This window comes from Phyllostomus hastatus, unplaced genomic scaffold (assembly GCF_019186645.2).
Source record: "Phyllostomus hastatus isolate PE091 unplaced genomic scaffold, TTU_PhHast_1.1 phas_contig_5, whole genome shotgun sequence".
In the NCBI taxonomy this organism is placed as follows: Eukaryota; Metazoa; Chordata; class Mammalia; order Chiroptera; family Phyllostomidae; genus Phyllostomus; species Phyllostomus hastatus.
Window position 1 is genome coordinate 6475797 of NW_025333897.1, and position 23516 is coordinate 6499312.

The 23516-nt window shown below is 50.0% G+C and overlaps 2 protein-coding genes across 5 annotated transcripts; both read left to right on the forward strand.

The window, feature by feature from the left end:
* Nucleotides 1-7923, forward strand: KIRREL2 (kirre like nephrin family adhesion molecule 2). The gene is made up of 15 exons (XM_045846831.1): nucleotides 1-257; nucleotides 456-605; nucleotides 1134-1283; nucleotides 1446-1606; nucleotides 2219-2369; nucleotides 2635-2740; nucleotides 2845-2993; nucleotides 3279-3406; nucleotides 3497-3629; nucleotides 3862-3962; nucleotides 4120-4339; nucleotides 4797-4904; nucleotides 5275-5378; nucleotides 5695-5760; nucleotides 6944-7923. The coding sequence occupies exons 1-15, from the start codon at nucleotides 206-208 to the stop codon at nucleotides 7277-7279; spliced, it is 2115 nt and encodes a 704-aa protein (XP_045702787.1). The 5' UTR covers nucleotides 1-205; the 3' UTR covers nucleotides 7280-7923.
* Nucleotides 7924-9152: 1229 nt separating this feature from the next.
* Nucleotides 9153-18113, forward strand: APLP1 (amyloid beta precursor like protein 1). Of its 4 annotated transcripts, none has more exons than XM_045846945.1 (17): nucleotides 9154-9376; nucleotides 10233-10376; nucleotides 11224-11356; nucleotides 11566-11678; nucleotides 11917-12050; nucleotides 12161-12345; nucleotides 12791-12921; nucleotides 13299-13373; nucleotides 14259-14417; nucleotides 14495-14623; nucleotides 15488-15587; nucleotides 16348-16455; nucleotides 16714-16740; nucleotides 16919-16989; nucleotides 17226-17288; nucleotides 17419-17562; nucleotides 17677-18113. In XM_045846945.1, the coding sequence occupies exons 1-17, from the start codon at nucleotides 9233-9235 to the stop codon at nucleotides 17773-17775; spliced, it is 1959 nt and encodes a 652-aa protein (XP_045702901.1). In that variant the 5' UTR covers nucleotides 9154-9232; the 3' UTR covers nucleotides 17776-18113. The 4 variants fall into 4 exon arrangements, with proteins under 4 accessions (XP_045702904.1, XP_045702901.1, XP_045702902.1 ...); XM_045846946.1 differs by having other exon boundaries at nucleotides 16717-16740; XM_045846947.1 differs by lacking the exon at nucleotides 16714-16740.
* The last annotated feature ends 5403 nt before the right edge of the window (nucleotides 18114-23516 follow it).

The window sequence follows — 23516 nt, forward strand, 5'->3', positions numbered from 1 at the left end:
CGCTGGCGCTGCAGAATCCGAGCCAGCGGCCGAGCCGACTTAGGAACTCCAGGCCAGGGACAGAAGGGAGGTCCTAGCCTGGGGTGAAGAGTCGGGCGCGAAGGGGGCTCCGGACCGGAGTGGCGGGAGGTGTGCTTTCGAGGAAGCAGTTGGCGGGAAAGCCAGTGCGGCAAGTCAACTGGATCTTGAGGGACATACACCCAGGATGCTGGTTCCCGCCCTCCTGGTCCTCTTCTTCTGCTTCAGAGGGCGTGCAGGTACTGCCAGGGGCGGGCGGTAAATATGAGAGAGGATTGTTTGCCAGTTGCTGCTTTACTAGGGTGAATGGGGCTGAGGACTCAGTCGGTCTTCTGGGTCTGAGCGAAGCAGGGTTTGGGGAGTAAGTCCCAGGTCCTGAATGAGGGAGCTCTTGAATGTGTTAAACTCAGCTTTGCTCCCCCCTCTTATTCTCCTAGGCCTGTCGCCCCATTTCCTGCAACAGCCGGAGGACTTGGTGGTACTGCTAGGGGATGAGGCCCGTCTGCCCTGTGCCCTGGGCACATACTCGGGGCTGGTTCAGTGGACTAAGGATGGGCTGGCTCTAGGGGGTGAAAGGGACCTGCCAGGTGAGACTGTTCTCTCCATTCAGGAAGGGGCTGGCTCTTGGCTCCAGGGTGGAGATGCTGGGTTTAGGCTATAATTGAAGGATCTATTTTGACATTTTCAGGTTTGGGAAATTAATGGTCCCAAGTAAACATTTGGATGTCCTGAATTTTTAGTTTATACTTTGAGGGTGACCCATAGGGTTTGGAAATTTTTATTTTTATTATAAAATATTACAAAAATGCAGAAAAGCACATAAAACATAAATGGAAGATTTGCCCAATAACCATAAAATAGACACCCAAGTAACTACTACCCAGGTCCAGAAGCCCTTTGTATTCCTTTCCCCTATTATTCTCATTCCCTCTTTTCCCCAGGGGTAGCATCTAATTTGACTCTTATGGTGATTGTTTTCGGGAGTTTTTTTCTGAATTTATCATCCCCAAATTTAAGTGACTCTGGATTGGGAAAGGCTTAGTGTCTCCCTGTCCCAACACCCACTTTTGGTGTGGTTCAGAACTGTGGTGTGACTGCCTTTTCCTTGATGCCAGGGTGGTCCAGGTACTGGATATCAGGGAATGCAGCCAGTGGCCAGCACGACCTCCACATTAGGCCTGTGGAGCTAGAGGATCAAGCAGCATATGAATGTCAGGCGACACAGGCAGGCCTCCGCTCTCGACCGGCCCAATTGCATGTGCTGGGTGAGGATCCAGCCCACTCTTCTCCCTAGGGGTGCCCAGAGGGACAGCCAGCCCTAGCTGGGACTATTAGAGTCCATGGAACACAGAGGAGTGGTTGGTTAGAGCTGGGAAGATCAGGGTCTCTGGCTCAGGATTCATCTCTGACCCCAGATCTACCCACAGTGCCCCCAGAAGCCCCTCATGTGTTGGGCGGCCCCTCTGTATCTCTGGTTGCTGGGGTTCCTGCAAACCTAACCTGTCGGAGCCATGGGGATGCCCGCCCCACCCCTGAGCTGCTGTGGTTTCGAGATGGGGTCCAGCTGGATGGGACCACCTTCAAACAGGTCAGATGCAAGTCTCTGTGCCAGCCCTTGCCCATTCAGGGAAATGTGGGGGCTCACTCAGACCACTGGCTCATCCAGAGGAGAACAGGGCACGGAAGGGCAGGAGTTCAAAGTTGGGACCCTTGGTGTATAATTAAGGATGACGACTCTAGGTCCAGATTACCTGGCTCAGTCACTCATTAGTTGATTGATTTTGGGTAGGTAACTTAACCTCTTCTGTCCCTCAGTTTTCTTATCTGTACAATGAGGGTAATGGTAGTATGCACTTTAGCCCTGGCTGGTGTGGCTCAGTGGATTGAGCACCAGACGGCAAAGCAAAGGGGTTGCCTTTTTGATTCCCAGTCAGGGCACGTGACTGGGTTGTGGGCCAAGTCCCCAGTAGGGAGCATGTGAGAGGCAACCACACATTGATGTTTCTCTCCCTCTCTCCCTCCTCTCTAAAAATAAATAAATAAAATAAAAAACAAAAATAAAAATAGCAGTATGCACCTCATAGGGTAATTAATTGTATTGAACAAAGCAATGCTTCTAATTACCCAAAAGAGCACCTGACATATAGTAAACACTATATAAGGGGTAGATGAAATCATTGTTATTATTCATAACCTCTAGATCATACTGAAGGAAGGGACTACTGGGTCAGTGGAGAGCATCTTATACTTGACCCCTTCCAGCCATGATGATGGAGCCACCTTGGTCTGCCGGGCCCGAAGCCAGGCCCTGCCTGCAGGAAAGGACACAGCTATCACACTGAGCCTGCAATGTAAGTGTAGTTAGACACTGGGCCATGAGCCTGAGGTTCTTAGTGAAATAGGGGGCTGGGATCTCAATGAGGAAGGAGGGAGCTGTGGACCTGTGGTTTCTGAGGGAATTGGAACTGGAGACCTGCCTGGACTCCCAGCTCAAAGGGAAGAGGGAACTGGGGACCCACCCTCCTAGGGTAGAGAGGCTGGGAATTTGACTCCTAGGTCATCAATGGAGATGTTCCAGGTCCTGGACCACAGCTAATTATTGACTCACCTCCACAGATCCCCCAGTGGTGACTCTGTCTGCAGAACCACAGACTGTACAGGAGGGAGAGAAGGTTACTTTCCTATGCCAGGCCAGGGCCCAGCCTCCTGTCACCGGCTATCGGTGAGGATGAAGATTACTTTGTGCTGGGGAGGGGCTGGGCCTGGGACATGAGTAGGTGTGCCTGGGGAGCAGAGACAGCACTAACAGCCCCACCACCTCCACAGGTGGGCAAAGGGGGGTTCCCCAGTGCTGGGGGCCCGAGGGCCAATGTTGGAGGTGGTGGCAGATGCCTCATTCCTAACTGCGCCAGTGTCATGCGAAGTCAGCAACACTGTGGGTAGCGCCAACCGCAGCACCGCACTGGATGTACAGTGTGAGACTGGGCGTGCCGTGGATATGGGCAGTAGGACCTGCTGGAATGGGCTGAGGGCTAGACTGGGGAGTGGCTGCCATGGGCTAAGGAAGGAGGTGGGGAGGGTATAGGACGTAGGCAGAGTTTAGCTATGTTGGGTCAATGCCATAATGGAGCAGGGGCGGAGGGAGGGCGTTGTGGAAGGGGGCCAATACTTGGGTCCTTGAGGGTGCCATTTCTGAGTGGCTATTCGCAGATCAGAAGTTGCAGCCCCACCCGGGGAATGTGACCCTTCCTTTCCTCCAGTTGGGCCGATTCTGCTGGCAAAGCCAGAGCCCACGTCTGTAGACCTGGGGGAAGACGCTTTGTTTAGCTGTTCTTGGCGTGGGAACCCTCTCCCACAGGTAACCTGGACCCGCCATGGGGGCACACAGGTAAGATCCTGTAGGGGGTAGTGATGGTGGCAGGCAGTGGACGGGGCTTTCTCCCAAGTTTATTGCCCCTGACACCCCTTCATATCCCAGGTACTGGGCTCCGGGCCCACACTGCGTATTCCTTCGGTGGGGCTGGAGGATGCAGGTGACTACGTGTGCAGGGCTGAGCCAGGGCTCTCCGGTCTAGGGGGCGGCGTTGCAGAGGCTAGGCTGACTGTGAATGGTGAGAAACCAGTGCTTCCTAGAGGACTAGGCAGGTCCCAGGACAAAGATGGGCAAAGTCTAATAGCATGGGTAGAGGTTGGGCCTGGGGGTACTAGTAGGACCTCATGAAGCGAGCTTCCAGGGGTCTGAGTTTGTGAGGGGACTGCCCTGGTTGGTTGAGGTTAGTGAGGAGTCGCCTTTGAGTGGGAGGATGGCCCTCTCTTCTGACTGGTCCACAATCTCCAAACCAGCTCCCCCTGTAGTGACCACCTTGCACTCAGCGCCTGCCTTCCTGAGGGGTTCTGCCCGCCTCCAATGTCTAGTCTTCGCCTCCCCCGCACCAGAAGCCGTGGTAAGAAAACGTCCCTGCTCTCCTGACCCACCCAACCGTGGTCCCTGATCTCCCAGCCAGACTCCCAAAACTGTGTGACTACCTCTGACTTTCCAGAAACTCTGCTCCTCTCTCTTCCTCCCTAGTCTCCTCTGACATCCTTCTTTTGTACCCCAAGGTCTGGTCTTGGGATGGGGGCTTCCTGGAGAAGGGGTCACGGGATCGGTTCCTGGTAGAGACGTTTCCAGCCCCAGAGGGCCAAGTTGGACAGGCTCCAGGCCTGATCTCTGTGCTACACATTTCCGGAACTCAGGAGTCTGACTTTAGCAGGGGCTTCAACTGCAGTGCCCATAACCGGTTGGGTGAGGGAAGCACCCTGGTCAGCCTGAGCCGTAGAGGTAAGACCCGGAGCCTGAAGACCTCCCAAAATTTGAGGACCTCAAACCCCTAAAATGCCACAATCTGCAAAAAATGCCTTCCAAATGCAGAGACCCCAAACCTTAGGAGCCTCAAAACTATGAGTCCCTTGAATCCTGAGACCCCCCAAAAAATAGTTCCTTCAAATACAGAATGCTAAACTGAGACACCTCACATTCAGGTGCCCCAAAGAAGGGAATGTTAAAATCTTTCAAATTCTAAGACTCCCCAAAGCCAAAGAGTTTATTGTGAAACCCCAATTTCAGAAGCCCTTAAGCCCAGGGACCCCAAGCTTGGGTACTACAAACCTTGGGTACCCCAAAACTTGAAGACTTTTTGAATCCAGAGACCCCAACTCAAGCCCTGAGTCCCCTGTTCCCCAGTTCCTCCCTGGTCTTCTGCTCAGCCTCCTCAAACTATCCACCCTTCTCCTTGCAGACTTGCCGCTGCCTACTATGCAGATTGTGACTGGAGTGGCCTTCTCAGCCATGAGTCTCCTTATGGTCATCACTGGGGTGGCCCTCTGCTGCTGGTGCCAAGGCAAGGGTCAGTACCCAAGCCCTACCCCAGCTCCACCCACCACACATACACACATGCACACACATACACACACACACCCTCGCCCTGCTCACTGACAGGCCTGACCTTGGGACCCTGGCCCTAGTACTGCCTCTCTAGCCCCTGTTGGGGCTTGGCTTATGTTCAGGCCCTGGTTCCTTCCTGAAGCCCTAACTCTACTTCCTCAAGATCACACTTCTTGCCCTCCTAGACCAGGGCTCTCATTGGTTCCTGGTCTCCTAACCTGATCCCCCCAGTCCTCTCTTTCCTGCTCATCAGTCTCCACAAATTGTGACCCTGACCCTTAGCTTACCTCTGCCTCCTCCCCTCCACTCCCACTCACTGTCCTTGGCCACAGCCTCTTTCTCCAAGCAAAAGAACCTGGTGCAAATCCCAGGCAGCAGCCATGGTTCCAGTTCACAGGGCCCCGAGGAAGAGGGCACAGGCAGCAGTGAGGACCGGGTAAGAAGATGGGGTCCCCAGACCAAACCATGCCTCTAGACCCAAATAGTAAGCCAGTCCCAACCCGGCACCTAAACTCAAGATGGGTCCTATTCCCAACATTAACCCCAGACCCAAAAGTCCCCCAAATCCAACTATGCCCCTGAACAAGTTATTCCCTAGACCTAATATGTCCCCAGGGCCCTTTGTTTCCCTGAGTCTAGGCCTCAGCTCCCTCCTGCCTGGCCTCCATTTTCCAGTTGAGGGTCCTTGGGGTCAGGTACTGGGGCAGGAGGATCCTTTGAGCAGCCCCATCTCACTGAGCACCCTTCCCCAGGGCCCCATCATGTACACAGACCACACTGACCTGGCTCTGGATGAAGAGGGGGCTTCGGAGATCAAGGTGAGTATTGAAAGGGGAGGGGCTTCCTTCTCTGTGTCTACAGTTCTTTCCTGGCTTCTGTTCCCTCCTTTTTTACTCTTTTAGCTGAAGTACAGGGACAGAGCCCCCTCTGCTTTCTTTCTCCTGCCTTCTGTATTGTTTCATCCTCCTTCACAGCCTCAGTTTGCATATTTGCTGACTCTGCCCACATATCTGTTCTAGCCTTGGCCTCCATCTTGAGCCCCAGATCAGGGTTCACTTTTTCTGTGCTTTCCCCATCACAGTCATGTTTCAGATCTCCTGGATGCCTCCTCCTGGTTGCCTCCCCCAGGACCCTTCCACTTAGGTCCCACATTTGCCTTACATCTCTCCAGACCTGCCCCACCTTTAGGGTCCCCTCTCTCTCTCTGCTGTACCTAGAACACGCTGTTCTATTTTCTTGGCTTGAAACACTTCTACCTTCCTTCCCTTACCTACTTAATTCCCTCCATCAATTCCTCTTGTCTTATCTCAGATATTTCTTGTTCTAGAAAACCCATGCTTCCCTCCTCACATCCCTGATCATTCTGTCCATGTTTTACCTGTCACAGCCAGGAACACTCTAATCTGGACTTCTCCATCACAGCCCAATCACTGTGCTGAAACTTCTCCCATCAAAGCCACAATAAACTTGTCTGTGCTTCCCCATAAAGCCCCATCATCACAGTCCCAGCCGCTCTGCCTGTACTTCCCCCAGTATAGCCCTGACCCATCTGGGTTCTGTCTGGTGATCTGCCATTTTCCCATTGGCCTGGTATCCCCATGAGGACAAGTCCAGGTCTGTCCAGCAGCAATATAGGGCATGACACAAAATCAAAGCCATGGGGTTCTTGGGCAGATGTATGAGTAAATATCTTGCTCGCTCTCTCTCTCTCTCTCCCCCCCACCCATCTCTCTCTCTCTCTTGCTCCTTCTGCATCTCCTTCCATGCCACCACCTCTTGGGAGGGTTATATCCCTGTCTCTGCTTTTTTCTGCCCATTTGCTTCTGTTCCTTTGTCCTTTGTCACTGTTTTTCTGCCTTTATCTTCCTACCAGTCTACATATTTGTCTCTGCCTGCTCCTGTTTCTGTCTTTTGCCTCTCCCTAGGTCTGGCTTGATCTCCATCAGGGGCCCTCACCCCTCTATACCCTCACATACTCACAGACCCCATTTGTCCCCTTAGGACCCAACCAACAGTTACTACAAGGTCCAAGGAGTCAGTGTGAGCCTGAGCCTTGGTAAAGCCCCTGGAGGAGGCCTCTTCCTGCCACCACCCTCCCCCCTTGGACTTCTGGGTACACCTCCTTTCTATGACTTCAATTCACACCTGGACATGCCTCCCCACTGCAAACTGTATAGAGCCCAGGCAGGTTATCTCACCACACCCCATTCTCAAGCTTTTACCAGCTACATCAAACCCACATCCTTTGGGCCCCCAGATCTGGCCCCCGGGACTCCTCCTTTCCCATATGCTGCCTTCCCCACACCTAGCCACTTGCGTCTCCAGACTCATGTGTGACATCTCTCCAACTGAAATGTTGGGATAATAGACAAAAGACAAAATGTTGGGATAACTTGTCATAATAGATTGTCCTGATTTCTGAACAACCAGAACAAGTTAGTGACCTTACTCCTTCAGAACTAAATATTGAGGGGAGGGATAGATCATTACTATTGCCTGGGTCATTGATGACAGTTTGCTCAGCCAAAGGGGATGCCCCAAGTGGGGCAAGATGGCCACTATGTCCACCTATTCCCCTGTGTAAAAGAGATTCAAGATGCCAAATGGCCCCTTTAAAGAGGAATAGAGACAGGTTACAATGGGAATTAGAGGCAAGTTGTAGGCAGACACTGAAAGAAGATATTTGCATAAGAAAAAAAGTAACATAGGGCAGATTAAGATGGAGGCCAGACCAGGTCCTGTCCTGGCTTTCCCTGAGGTGCACTTTGCTTGGCCAATGGAAGTGAAGCCAAGATAGCAGGTCACTCCTTGGGAACCCAAGATAGCTACCACCTTGATTCCTTCCACCTTCCTTAAAGGCCTTGGAAGAATTGGGTCCAAGGAGTAAGGACAGGGTGAGATCTGTCACTGGAGGGGGTGGGGATGGAACCTGAGGATAAGAAGATATGTTCAGTTTTAAAAATTAAAAGTTGTGTTCAGGATTCTCTTGGCGTTATTACCCTCTGTCAAGAAAGGGATCCATCAAGCCTCCCCCAAGGCCCTTCCTCTACCCTAGGCTATGAAATGGCTGTAGGAGCAAAACCAGGGGCTCCCCCAAGTCCCTGGTTTTCCATTTAGCACTCCAGGCTATTTTGATATATATCTACACAAACATACATGCACGGATGCACACACATAATAGAGAGAGACTAGGGGTGGGGAAATAGAAATTCCCTGGTCCTTTGAGCAAAGATGGAGGTCTAGACCCTTGTCCTGAGGTGCTGGGTACCTGACTTGGGTCATCATTTAGAAAGGGGTTTGGGAGGGAGGGGGTGGGGAGAGGTGGGAGAGGGTCTAAGGGGGATAAATGGTCATGGAAAATACAATAAAAATGAAATTTTGAAAAAAAGAGGGGAGGGCCTGGGATCCCTAATGGGTAGTTCTGTGGTTGGAGTGTTGTCTGGAAACTCCAAGGTTGTGCGTGTGACCCCCAGTCAGGGCACATACAGGAATCAACCAATGAATGCACACATAAGTGGAACAGCAAATCGATGTTTCTCTCTCTCCTCCTCGTCCTTTCTCTCTAAAATCAATAAATAAAAGAAAATTTAAAAAGAAAAGTGGGGGAGGGGCTGGGCACTTTGTATCATGGATCCTTGAGCTAGGAATTAAAGTTCCAGGCACCTGAGACCTTTGAGAAGCAGAGTAGGAGGCCTGGGACTCTTAGGTCTTAGGGGGAAAGGGCTGAGAGCTTTGTCTCTGTTCTTGAGAGTCTGGGCTCAGACTTCCTAGACCTGAGAAAGAAGAGGACTGGGTCGCAATTGCTGCGTTCTTGATTGGGGAAATTTTGGAGGCCTGTATTCTTGGCAACTCAAGAGAAGAATTTGTCTGGGCGGGGGGCATGGGGGGTGGTTCTCCAATGCTGACAATCCCTGGAAGAGAAGGAAGCTGATCTATGAGTTTTCTGGGTCCAAGGGAGGACACAAAATCCATAACAGCAGGGCTCAAGATCTACACTCCTGGGTAGGTCCTTGCACTGGGTGGGACATCTGGAACCTTAGGAGGGCGGGGCTTGATGCCATCTCCCACAGGGGAGTTCTGGACCTGCTACCCATTGCGCAGAGCTGCCAAGCTATTGTCCTCGCTGGGAAGGCGGGGCCGGCGTGGGGCGGGGCTGGCGGCGCCAGCGCAGCCGTGGGGCGGTGGGAGGAGGAGGAGGCGGCGGTGGTGGCGCTGGGAGCTTCTGTCACCACTGGGGCAGGGCAGGGCAGGGCGGGAGTGTAGGGGACGTGAGGGCGCGAGAACCCAGTCATGGGGCAGGTCAGCCCCGCCACTCGAAGTCTGGGCTGCCGCCGGGGCCTGCCGCCACTGCTGCTGCTGCTGCCACTATTGCTGCTGCTTCTGCGCGCGCAGCTCGCCGGGAGCCTGGCCGGTGGGAGCCAAGACGCGGCGGAGGTGAGGCCCGGCCGGGTCCTTGGGGATGGGGGAAGGGGCGGGACCCGGCCTCCGGACCCTGATGCGGACATGTCTAGAGCTGAAAGCGCAGTCTTTCCATCCAGGTGGCCGGCTCCCAGGCGCCCCTAACAACGAGGCATTCACGAACCCAGGAGTCTAGGCCCCAGCTTCCCAGCATGTGTCGTCCTAGCCTCCTCCTGCCGCCCTCAGACCCTCATGACCTAAGTGACTCAGCCCCAGCCCCTTCCCACCTGAACATAACACCCACCAAGCAGTAAGACATTTAGATCCAAGAACCGGGGTCCCTTTGCATCCTCCGGACCCATATGAGGGCCCCGCAGCCTCCTATGACCCAGGAGTCTAGGCTTCCAGCCACCGCTCCCCTGACTCGGGAGATAGCTCTCCAGCCCTCAAGGGTCTTAGTGTCCAGGCCTGCAGGGCCCTGGAGCCAGGCCATGTCTGTCATCTTTGCATCTAAGAATGGGAGTCAAAGCTAGAGATGGAGGGAGGAGGGGCAGAACGCTAAGGTTCTGACCTCCTCCCCAGCGATTAAGGTTTAACCCTTTCCAGCTCAAGTGCGGCTGCGCCAGGGTGCAGGTGGAGCTTGTCTTCGCCACAGAAAGGCTGCGAGAATCCTGGGGGACTCGAGTCGCTATAGCAACAGGGGAGCTGGGGCACCTGGCCCAGTAGGAGCTGTATCCCAGGAAACCGTACCTCTACCGAGGCGGGTGCGCTGTATTAGGTGGAGGGGGCTGGTTCTGGGGTTTAACATCTGGGTCCTAGGGAGCATAGCATCGAGGGATCAGCCTACCAACGTTCCTCTGGCCCTCACTGACCCTTTCGCCCACACACGCAGGCCCCGGGGTCGGCACAGGTGGCTGGACTATGCGGGCGCCTAACCCTTCATCGGGACCTGCGCACTGGCCGCTGGGAACCAGACGCACAGCGCTCACGACGCTGTCTCCGGGACCAGCAACGCGTGCTCGAGTACTGCAGACAGGTGGGCGGGACCTACTGGGAGGGTCGTGAAAGCTAGTCCAAGATACGAGGGAGGTGTCCTAGAGAAGCTAGACTTTCAAAAGGTCGGGAAAACCGGGGATCTAAAAAGGCTGGGAAGCTGGGGTAGTGGCCGGAAGGGAAGTTAGAATAGGGCAGGACCTGTTATTGACAAACTAGGTCACGAAACAAAGCAAAAAAAGAACAAAAAAGGAAAGAAAAAAAAGAGAGAGAAACTAGGTCAGGAAAGAGGAGAACTTTGCACAAAAACCTAAGGAACGTATCCACCTGGCGAAATGGTGGGATCCTTAAACAGTAGGTGTATAGGTGGGCGTGGCCAAAGGGGGGTCTTTGACAAAAAGACCTAAGGGGCTAGTAAGATAGGAAAAGCGGTGGAGCCCAATGAAAGTGGGAAGCTAGGAGGTGTAGCTATGAAAAGGAAGGGAAGGGACACTTACTGAGAGCCAAAATAGGGAAAGAGGCGAGGCCTAGAAGTTGGTAGAACCTATGGAGAAATGAACCTGATTGGGGAAGGGGGCCAAGGTGACTAGAAGAGCGGTGGGCTTGGCAGAAGTGAGTTTATGGGCATAATGGAGGGACCTTTATAAAGAAACTGGCCAGGCAAAGGGGAGGGGCCTAAGGAAGGCGGGGCTTTTAAGGGAGAATTACTAGGAGGTGTGGCCAGTGGTCATACTGGTCTTAGATGTCTAAGACAGGTTCTGTGGAGAAGCAAGACCTGAAGAGGAGAATTCCTTATGAACACTGGAGCCTTGAAAAGGAACGTGGCCAATAGAGAAGCGCGGCTGGTAGGGGCGGGGCAGTGGGTTGATCACTCCACCTGGTGTCCCCAGATGTACCCGGAGCTGCAGATTGCACGTGTGGAACAGGCAACACAGGCCATCCCCATGGAGCGCTGGTGCGGGGGTGCCCGGGGTGGCCACTGTGCCCACTCTCATCACCAGGTTGTGCCTTTCCGCTGCCTGCGTGAGTCACAGGCTGGGGGAGGGAAATGAGGGTGGGGTTCCCTGAGGGGGGAGAGATTCTGGGCCCTGGTGTAAAGGCTAACATTAGGGAGTTAGATACCTGGGTCCTGAGTGGTGCGGAGAATCCTCTGATGTTAAAAAGTCTGGATACTGAGGAGGGTGAGGCTAGCGGCTATGGAAGGGTCTCACTCTGGTGCCCCCATTCCCCAGCGGGTGAATTCGTGAGTGAGGCCCTGTTGGTACCTGAAGGCTGCCGGTTCTTGCACCAGGAGCGCATGGACCAGTGTGAAAGTTCAACCCAGAGACATCAGGAAGCACAGGAGGTCAGGACCCTGACCCATCCATTCTCACCCCCCAGAACTCTGGAGTCCAGTCCCCTAATACCCTCCTCTTTCAGAACCCAAGAGTCTGGACCTCAGCCCCCTCTTCCAATCAGGACAGAACCAGGAATCCAGGCTCCATCCAGCCCTATCAGCCTTCAAGACTCAGGAATCCAGGCCCCTCCTTTACCCTCTCTTACCTCACAATTCTGGCATCTGGACCCACTCACTCTTCCCACAGGCCTGCAGCTCCCAGGGCCTCATCCTGCATGGCTCGGGCATGCTTTTGCCCTGTGGCATGGATCGGTTCCGAGGTGTGGAGTATGTGTGCTGCCCCCCTCCAGTGACCCCTGACCCGTCTGGGATAGAAATTGGGTGAGTGGGAGGGAGTCTTCCATGCCCATCCCAAGGCTTCTGAGGCAGGAAGTGGAAGCCTAGGAGCCTGGGCCTGTGTTCTCATTGCCTTGGGTCTTCTAATTCCTCAGTGACCCCTCCACCCGGTCCTGGCCCCTGGGGGGCAGAGTAGAGGGGGATGAGGACAAGAAAGAGGAGGAATCCTTCCTACAGCCGGTAGACGATTACTTTGTGGAGCCCCTACAGGCTGAAGAGGAAGGCAAGGAGGAAAGAGTCCCGCCTTCAAGTTCCCATCCCTCTGCAGTAGTCAGCAAAGGTGAGGCCATTTCTGAATCCCTAGTTTCCTCCACCCTGGAGGGAGGATGATTTGGGGAGCCTTAGGGTAGGAACATCTTTGGGAGGGACCTATGGGGGAGAGATCTGACTGGGGGAATGGAAGGGATGAGAGCAGTTTGGGATAAAGTAGAGGTGGAAGGTCTGGCCTGTGAAAAATGAAAAGGGTGGTTTGGGGGTACCTGGAAGTGGAGGAGCCATTTGGTAGGTCCTGAGGATTATATTACATTGGCAGATGGTATAATGAATTTCTAAGCTTTTCAAGAATGGACCCAGTCCAGAGCTACATTTCCCATAATGTTAGGCAGCAGTTATGGCTAAACCACACATGGTGGTTTTCAGTGCACTCTAGAAAATGTAGTTCTCTGGGTAGAAAAGGTGACCCGGAGATGGGCTTCAGACTGATCCCCTGATTCCTGGCATGGCAGTGACTCCCACCCCAAGGCCCACAGATGGCGTGGATGTGTACTTTGGTATGCCTGGAGAAATCAGTGAGCACGAGGGTTTCCTGCAGGCCAAGATGGACCTGGAGGAGCGAAGGATGCGCCAGATTAATGAGGTGATGATACTGAGGGTCCTAGGATTCTCCACAAGGTAGAGCTCCCTAAATACCAGGAAATTTCACAGGGGCAAGTGGGACTACCTCCAAAGGTTCCCCAAGCCCCTATCAACCCCTAGCCCTCAACCGAGTCACCCCTACAATAACCAGGGATTTCTAACCCATAGAATCCCATTGAGATGCTACCAGACTCTAAGGAAATTCCAGTGCATGGTACTCTTCCATCTTAAGTTTCTTCTGGAGTATTCTCTCCCGGGAATCCAAGAACCAGTGGGACCTAAGGGATTTGGAGCCTCCAAAGTCTTGAAGAAGGATTGGGGACCTCACTGGGTGGAACAGAGTGGATTCTAGAATCATGAAATTGCCCCTGCCCCCAGGTGATGCGTGAATGGGCCATGGCAGACAACCAGTCCAAGAATTTGCCTAAAGCTGACAGACAGGCCCTGAATGAGGTAGGACAACCTGCAGCTGGCCATACCCACTCATGTCTGTCCACTACCTGGGGCACATCCAGTCTTAGCCCAGCTCAGGCCTCGTCCCAGTCTCATCCAATTCCACCCCTTCCTACTTATATCAGCCTCTCTTGGCCCCACCCCAACATTTAGCTCCTCTCCTCTTGGCCTAACTCAGACCTGACATTGTTGTCCTCTTCAGATTGGCCATGTTTTGCCCTGTCTTAACTTGATTCTTACCTCTGAGAACTAGCTCTGGAGTCCTCTCCCAAGCTGGGCCCCCCTACAGGTACAGTGAGGTCTTTCTCAGCCTCTCTTTGATGCATTCCTGCCCCTGTTAGGCCATGCCCCTGACTTTGGTCCTTCCCCTCTAATCTCACTTTTCCTCAATCCTTCCTCAGTAGGCCCAGCCTCATATTTTTCCATCCCACCTCTCTCAGCCTCACTTTAGTGCAGCCCTACCCCCTATAATCCCCGCTCAAGTTAGCCCATTCCCTGAGTTTTGCTTCTTCCTCATCCCCACCCGTCTTAGTCTCATTTGGGCACAGTCTGTCTCCAGTTTGCCCTTCCCAGGCCTAGAGCTCTACCTTTACTACAATACTTCCTTTCACCTTAACACAGGCCAGCTCTGTTCTTAGATTGTTCCTACAGAATACAGTGTACACCACCAGCTTGGCTCCTAGTAGGTCTGGTTCTGCCCTGTATCCCCACCCCTTCCAGTCAGTGTCCTATGATCTAGTGACACCCCCAAGATAACTCTTGCCCAGACGTAGACCCACTGCACCCACCCTGTTTGGCCCTACAGCCCTGCCTTTCCAGAATGCCATTGACCCAGGCTTTCATCCGTCTTCACCTCTCCTGATCTTGTATCCACCCCCTTGATAGCACTTCCAGTCCATTCTGCAGACGCTGGAGGAACAGGTGTCTGGTGAGCGACAGCGCCTGGTGGAGACCCATGCCACCCGAGTCGTTGCCCTTATCAATGACCAGCGTCGGGCTGCCTTGGAAGGGTTCCTGGCAGCACTGCAGGGAGATCCACCTCAGGTGCGGGAGCTGTGGGGGAAGAGGCAGAGGATGAAAAGGGCTGGGGCAGGCCTAGGCAGCCTTCATTCCTTCCACAGCCAGAGCGTGTCCTGCTGGCCCTGCGGCGCTACCTGCGTGCAGAGCAGAAGGAGCAAAGGCACACTCTGCGACACTACCAGCATGTGGCTGCCATGGAGCCTGAGAAGGCCCAGCAGATGAGCTTCCAGGTGCTCAGATTCTTCCAGTTCTCAAAAACCATTTGCTATCCCTCAGACTCCACTCTCTTGGACCCCATACCTCAGACTCTTTTCTTCTCTCTCATACCCTCTTTCTGTCTCTTGAACCTCCTTACTCTCTTTGGAACCCCTCTTTTGTGCCTTCGACACTTCACTCCCTTGGATTCCTACTTCCTGACCCTGGAACACTGCCCCTGCACCCCCTTCCTGTGTCTTTGACATCCTTATTTCTCAGAACCCCACTCCTGTGCCTTGAACTCTATTCCTGTCCTTCAATTCTTCATTCTCCCTAACCCCGCTTGTTTTCCCTGGAATCTTTGTGCTATGCCTTCAGATCCTAATTCCTATTTCTTGGATGTTCTTTTCCTGAGCTCCAAGTCTTGCCCTTGAGCCATATCATCTCTACATGATACTCCAGTCCTACTTCCTTTTCTGGAACCCCTTCAAACCTCACTTTCTATTCCTCAGATCCTATTGTCTGCCCCTTGTAATGCTTGCCTCCATTTCCTATTTTCCATACCATATTCCTTGTACCCTATATTTACCATGTCTCCTCTGCTGCACTTTTACTAGTAACTACCCATTCCTTATGCCTTACTTCCTTTCCCAAGCCTCTTACTTCCTATCTTCTGTACACCTTTTCCTTTTCTTTGTATTCTGCTTCTCCTCCTCCAATTTCCTCCTTGTAGCCCTTGTAACCCAATTCCTGGCCCTTGTACCTTCCTTCCTGTCAGTTGTATGTGCTACTTCCCATTGAGCCCTATTGCCCTTCTTTCACCCTCCTTCACCCTGCCTCAGTTTCCCTATCTCTAGCCTACATTGCCCAGTTCATCCTTAATACTCATCCCCCCACAGGTGCAGACCCACCTTCAAGTAATTGAGGAAAGGATGAATCAGAGCCTGGGGCTGCTTGACCAGAACCCCCGCCTGGCTCAGGAGCTACGGCCCCAGATCCGTGAGTACATATGCCCCTGCTTCCCATTCCAGGTCTCTAAGGGCAGATCCTAACTCCCAATCTTTTATTGCCCCCCTCATTTAGTTACATATTCCTGTGGAACAAACACCAGAACTTACTGGCTTAAATCAACATCTTCTTTGCTCATGATCCTGGCCTGAATTTTGCTGGGTGGTTCTGCTGGTCTTGCCAATAGTCACACATGCAGCTAACAGATCAGAGAGGGGTTGGGACTTTGGCACAACTGGGCCTCACTACCTCTCCATGTAGACTCAGGCCTCTCTTCTCCAGGGAGTCCCTCCATGTTGTTTCTCCAGCAGGGTGCCTGAACTTCCTACATTGTGGTTTAGCCTCCCCAAAAATGAAAGTAGAAGCTGCCAAGTCTTAAGACATGGGCAGCCCACATTCTATTGATTAAAGCAAGTTACAAACCCAGTTCAAATCCAAGGGAGCCTACACAAGAGCACGAATACCAGAAGGTGTGACTTATCACAGCCCCAGATCTATTGTGACTTCCTCTGCATCTCCCACACTGAACCCTGATTCACCTGCTCTTCAAAGAGGCCATTCTCTTGCAACTTCAACCTCTATCCTCACTGTCAGAGGTGCTTCCAGCCAGCTCCCCTTTCCCAGATCATCCTTATGACTACCCCCAATCACTTTACTCTTTAGATGTCATCCATTCATCCAGTTTGGGTTTTTTTTTTTGTGGAGTCCCTATACTTAGGACCTCAACTACCTTTCCACATGCCCCCCTCAGAGGAACTCCTCCACTCTGAACACCTGAGTCCCAGTGAATTGGAAGCCCCTGCTCCTGGGAGCAGCAGTGAGGACAACAGAGGGCTGCAGCCTCTGGATTCCAAGGATGGTGAGTTAACCCCAATATAGTTAACCTCAGATTTTGGGAGACAGGCCCCCACCCTAATTTCTAGTGCCCCAAAGTCTAGGGGTGTCTCAGCTACCACAGCAAGTGGGAGAGGATGGGGAGGAATGTCTAAGTTTACGGAGTCCTCTGTAGGATCCTTGATCCTTCTCCTGCCTTGGACCCTGGGAGGGTATTTCTCCACTTTTCCTTCAATAAAGCTCTCCCCTCTTCACTATTCACCATGCCTTCTCTGGCTGCCAGCAGACACCCCCATGGCCCTTCCAAAAGGTAAGTATCTCACAGAATAGACCTCTACCATGAAATCCCAAGGAGTCTACAAGCCCAGAATGGAATTGAGAACCTCAAGCCTCCTGGGATGGAGTCTGGTGCCCCTCTGACTCCCTCCTCAGGTTGGGGCAGCACCACTCTGGACTCTCAGGAATGAGCTAGGATTTGGGGTGGGTAGGGTCCACAGAACAAGATGCTGTACCCCCTGGGAAAGAGAAGCTGTCTCCCCTGGAACAGTATGAGCAGAAGGTAAGTTAGTCAACCCTGTCAGCCCCTGAGGGAGTCCTGGGGATGGGGCTCAACTTGAAGGTCTGAAGGAGGATGGTGCTAGGGGTTTGGATTCCTTGGCTAAGGGAAGAGGTACTGAGAACATGGGCTTCAGGATCCTAGGGAAGGTGAGGGCTGGGAATTGCCCTCATGGACACTAGGGGACGAGACAGCTGGGGCCCAGATGCATGACTCTCTGACACTTCCTGCTCCCACAGGTGAATGTATCTGTTCCAAGGGGTTTTCCTTCCCATTCATCGGAGATTCAGAGAGATGAGCTGGTAAGAGGAGGAATGTTTTGGGTACCTAGGGGGAGAGGTCAGAGGTCAATGCCTAGGCTGTGAATTCCAAAGCCATACTAGGCCCTGGCGAGCCTCAAAGATGACCCCTGCCTCTCTTCTCTCTCTGCAGGCACCAGCTGGGACAGGGGTGTCCCGAGAGGCCGTGTCTGGTTTGCTGATCATGGGAGCAGGTGGAGGCTCCCTCATCATTCTCTCAGTGCTGCTCTTGCGCAGGAAGAAACCCTACGGGGCTATCAGCCATGGAGTGGTAGAGGTGAGAGACAAAGACGTAATATGGGGAGGGGTTCCTGAACCTGGGCATGGAGGGGCTGTAATATTTGTGGTCAGGTCCCTGAGCTCCACTACCCCTCCCCTGTTCCTGTTGCAGGTGGACCCCATGCTGACCCTGGAGGAGCAGCAGCTGCGTGAACTGCAGCGTCATGGCTACGAGAACCCCACTTACCGCTTCCTGGAGGAACGACCCTGAACCAGCCCCCCTTCAACCCCTTTGGCTGAATCCAGACCTTTCCGCTTCCTGGAACCCCAGAGCCCTGACTCCCAAATTGGGAAAGGCATCTTGAAAAAGTTCATTTCCCATCCTTATGAGGGGGCTAAAAATTCTTATTTTCCTTTTCCAATTCCAAATCCCATCCCTAAGATATCCTCAGATATTCCCAGCTGCTTCCTTGCTTGGACCTCCTCACCTTAATTTATTTTGTAAGTTAATTTATTGTTCTTTAATGTGACCACCAGTGTGGTCCCGGGAATTCACCCTCCCACATGTTGCCCACTAACATCCCAATAAAGTCCTCTTTTCCACCATGCCATCCTGCATATTTCTTGGGGAGCCAGTGAGTAATTGTAGCCCCGCTGTTGTGCATCCCTGACCAGGGATCTTTAAATCTGGGATTGGGGAGGGGGTTCAGAGTCCTAGGATAGGCTCTTTGTGCCCACCCTGGAGCTTTCCTTGATGTTCAATAGAATACTTACTGGGTCCCAGGGTAAACCCAGGAGGCTGGGCTCTGGCAAGTTTCCCCTGCTTCCTATTCTCTCATACATAATCACACACAGAGTATCCACCTCTAACCTATGAGCCTGGTAAGGGTCTCAGAATCTTTTTTTATTTTTAACTATTTTATTTTATTAATTTAAATTTAATTTAATTTTCAATCTTCCCTGAAGATGCATTTATTGATTTTAGAGAGGAAGAGGGAGAGAAAGAGGGAGAGAGAAACATTGATATGAAAGAGTAACGTTGACTGGTTGCCTCCCACATGAGCCGAGCACGGAATCCAGAACCTAAGTACGTGCCTGACCATGAATTGAATCCACGACCTTTCAGTGCACAGGATGGCACTCCAACCGAGTGCTTAGGAATCTTGAACCACTCTTCCCCTTTCCAAGTCTTCATAACTCCTTGGGGAGACTATAGGAATCCCCGTATGGTGTGGGAATTCCAGTCACAGGTCCCAGACAGGGTTATGCGATATCTGCAAGTGTCTATTGGAATTTGTACCCTCATATGTCACATTTTGTGACATGTTGTAGCTATCCCTCTACATATGTTGTTTCCTGTCACAAGAAAGTTGGTCTGAGGATTAAGAGTTAGTATCTGCAGAGACATTAGAACTGTGCCTGCCACTTTGTAAGTATTTGTTGAATAAACTTTAAAATTGCATGGTAACAAACACTCATATGACACTCACCCCATGCCAGGAATTGCCCTAAGGGCTTTATATGTATTGGCACACTCATCATTACTTATACCCATGAAGTAGCTACTATGACTATCCTCGTTTATAGATAAGAAAATGGAGGCAAGGAGAAGTTATATCACTTTTCGAAGATCACCATTTAGGGAAGGTTGGAGCAACCTGGCTCCAGAACCCATACTCTTGGCCATTTTGCTAACCTACTGTCTAATAATCTGTGGCTGTTCCAAATAGTATTCAGTATGTGCCCTGCAAAATTCCAGTTGATACCTTTCACTTCTTAGATATTATAGATTTGCATTTTTACCACAACTTACCAGCAGATGGCAGTAATGTGCCATGTTCTAACGCAGCCTAACCCTTCTGACAGATGTCTTAGGGAGAGGGCACCCAATTCTAATTATCCCAAAGGACCTATGAACTCACAGTGGCTCTTCATTTTATATATATAAATAGTGATATATATATATAGCTATATATATATATATATAGCTATAGCTATATAGCAATACACACATTGTGTGTGTGTGTGTGTGTAAATGCCAGTCCAGAATAGTAAATGTAGACCTGGTAGGTATTGGAAGAAAGATAACTACATGATGCAAATTGGATACAATGCCACAGCTTCATCAAAGGACCCAGTTTGCAATATCATTCTGATATACTGGTTATACCCTCAGTTATCCTGAGACAACTCTAACAGAAATCTATGACTAGCACCACAAGCAGGGGGAAACCCTGCCTTTGTGGATTGACAGCTAAAGGAGAGCAACAGGCAAAGAACAGGTAAGGAGCTCCAATTAGGCGTGATAGGAAATGAAAGCCCATTTTGCTCAATATGCTCAGTGCCTGAATCCTTCATTGTATTTACATTTTAGTGGCAATTATTAGAATAATTAAAAATAGTTACTATTGAAATACCAGCAGGAAAAATAATTTTGCTATTGTTCATTTGATGCTCTTGTGCCCCTAAGTATCCTTCTTTTCCCATTGAAAATTATTTGGTAATTCTTTTTTTAGTAATGCAAAATCTTAGAGACATTTTATCATGTCAGTGGTATGTGTGTTCAGACATGTCAGGATATACATCTTATATATCAACAGAATCTGAGATACCATCAGCAATAGGAAATACCATTATTTTATGTACCACAATGGGATAAAATGCAGAAATTAAAATATGCCACATGATTGCTTGTAAGATGAATTCCAATTGAGTTCTTCTTAGAATCAGTGAAATACAATATATTCTTAGGAATTCTTCATGGGTCAGCTGCCACTTTGTGAGTACTCAGAAGAGCACATGTATGCTAGTACAGGACAACCCCTGATAACCCCACCCCCCAATATTCATGCCCTTGTGTAGTGCCCCTCATCCCTCTAATTCTGGGCTTGGTTATGTGACTGGCTTTGACCCATAGCATATGTGATGCAAGCAGGCGCTTGTTCTCTTGGAACACTCCCTTTTGGAGCCATCATATAAAGAGATCCACCTACCCTCCTGGAGAAAACATATGGAGAGAGATGTCTGGCCCACTCCCAGGGGTTCCAGCCATCTCAGCTGAGCTACCAGATATACACAGGAAGTTATGCAGCACAATCAGGCCTCCACTTGACTGCAGCCACGTGAATGACCAAAGTAAGATAACGAAACTGCCCAGCTGAGCCCAGCCAAGATTGCAGAATCATGAACAAGTAAGTGGTGTTTATTTTAAGCCTCATGTTTTGGGGTAGAAACACTGACACATATGTGCTCAATTTGTTGCCCACAAGAGGCTCCAGCCCCAAGCAGTGGGGGGCTATGGTGTGTCCAGAGGCTTTCTGGGGAGTGATTGTCAGCAGCATGGAGGCACTTCAGGTCTCTCCTCTTGAAGTTACAAGTTGGACGGCTATAGTTCAACAAAGGATTCCCTGCTGAACACACAAACATGTCTGAGGGAACCATGCGTTGAAGCATCTGAAGGCAGGCATATGGAAGTAAACAGGGGAGACAGGATGGAGGGAAGACAGAGATGGAAGTTGAAAACACAGCCTCAGCACTGTCTGCAGCCCCAGCAGATGAGATAGCAGTGAAGGATTGGGGTGCAACCCCCAATGGGAAAACTGAAGGGGCAGAGAGCAATCAGGCCTGGGTGGCCGGCATACGTTGAGGCTGGGCTCAGGTTCAGAGGCAGAGAAGTGGTGCAAAGGGTGGCAGTGTTCCATAACCTGCCATCACTGGACAAAGGACGCTGTAGACTTGGGAACATATCCATCCTCTTGTGGCCCACCTGGCAGTGAAATTCTCACGCAGCAGATGGTGAAAAGACAGTGACAAATTTCCAGCCTGAGTAGTTTGTACTACAGTGGTTAAACATGTTGGAAAAATCAGAGCCACTTCCCCCTGCCTACCCTCCCCTACCAATCACAATGGAGCCTGGTAGAAACAGCTGGGCCACCTCAGACAGAGTGGTTCTGACAGAGGCTTCTGACTACAGGAAGGCAGCTCCAGGGACACACAGGCCAGGGGATCCATAGCCAGCCACATCCCACCACAGGTGTGGTGCCCTGAGACACAGGTGATGGGGTTGTGAAGGGGATGCCCACCCTCTTGGGGAATATGAACGTTTGCCATGACGGAGGCCACATCATCCCACAGGTATCCTAGAAACCTCACAGGTGCAGTTAAGAGAAAATGAAAACTTGTGCTTCAGCACCACCTACTGGAAAACAAAAGAAAGACTTTTACTTATGAAACCTAAATAGTTGAGGGAAATACTTAAAGATTTTTTCTTTTTTTTTTTTGAGGGTTATTTATTTATTTTCTTACATAAAAAAAGTTCAGCAGTTGGCAGGGAAGTGCTGCTATAGTATCTTTGAATCTAAGATCCTTTTTTTCTTGTTTTTTATTATGATTTTTAATAAATTATTTTGCAATTATGGCTGACATACAATATTAGTTTCATGTGTACAACCCAGTGATAAGACATTATATAACTTACTAAGTGATCATCCCAATAAATCTCATACCCATCTGACACCATACATCATTATTATAATATTATTGACTATATTCCCTATCCTATACTTCACATCCTTGTAACTGTTTGGTAACTACCAATTTGTACTTCTTAATCCCTTCACCTTTTTCACCCTGCCCCAAAACCCCCTCCCATCTGGAAGCCATCAAAATGTTCTGTGTATTTATGAGTCTATTTCTTTCCTGTTTATTTTTAGATTCAATTGATGTTTTTATTGTCATATTATTGTTTATATTTTTTATCTTCTTAAAGAAGACCCTTTAACATTTCATGTAATACTGGTTGGTGGTGGTGAACTCTTTTAGCTTTTTCTTGTTTGGGAAGCTCTTTATCTGTTCTTCAATTCTAAGTAATAACTTTGATGGGTAGAATAATCTTGGTTGTAGGTCCTTGATTTTCATCACTTTGAATAATTTTCTCCAATCCCTTTCTAGCCTACAAAGTTTCTTTTGAGAAATCAGCTTTAGTATTATAAGAAATACTAAGGGGACTTCCAGAAGAAGGAGCGGGAAGAGGAGAGGAACATAGTTATAAAGAATAAAACAATAGATGCATATTGATCAATAATCCCTTTAAATATAAATGGATTAAATGCTCCAATTAAAAGACATAGGGTAGCTGAATGGATAAGAAAACAAGACCCATATATATATGCTGCCTACAAGAGATCCACCTCAGAATGAAAGATACACACAGACTGAAAGTAATGAGACGGAAAAAGATATTTTATGCAAATGGAAAGGGGAAAAAACTGGTATAGCAATACTTACATTATACAACATAGACTTTAAAACAAGGCTACAATATGAGACAAAGAGGGACATTACATAATAAAAAAAAGGATCACTGTAACAAGGGGATATAACCCTTGTAAATATTTATATATCCAACATAAAAGCACCTGAAAGTACAAAGCAAATCTTGAAAAACAAAGGGAAAGACTCATAGTAATACAGTCATAGTAATGAATTTTAATACCCCATTGGCATAAATGGCTAGATCTCCCAAATAATAAAATCAACAGGAAACATCAGCCTAAAAGACACACTAAACCTTATGTATTTAATTGATATTTTCAGAGCATGTCATCCCAAAGCAACAGAATATATATTTTTTCAAGTATACATTTTTTTCAAGTATACATGGAACATATTCTAGGATAGAGCACATATTGAAAGACAAAACAAGCCTTGGCTCTGTTGGTTGTGTGTCATCTAGTAAAGTGAAGGGTCAATTGATTTGATTCCTGGTCAGGGCACATGTCTGGATTGCAGATTCAGATCCCAGTTAGGGGAGTATGAGAGACAATCAATCGATGTTTCTCACAACAATGTTTCTCACCCTCCCTTCCCCTCTCTATAAAGAAATAAAAAATAATTCTTTTTCTAAAGAAGACAAAAACATCTGAATAAATTTCAGAAGATTGAAATCATATCGAGCACCTTCTCCAACCACAATGGTATGAGACTAGAAAACAATTACAAGAAAAAGAACCT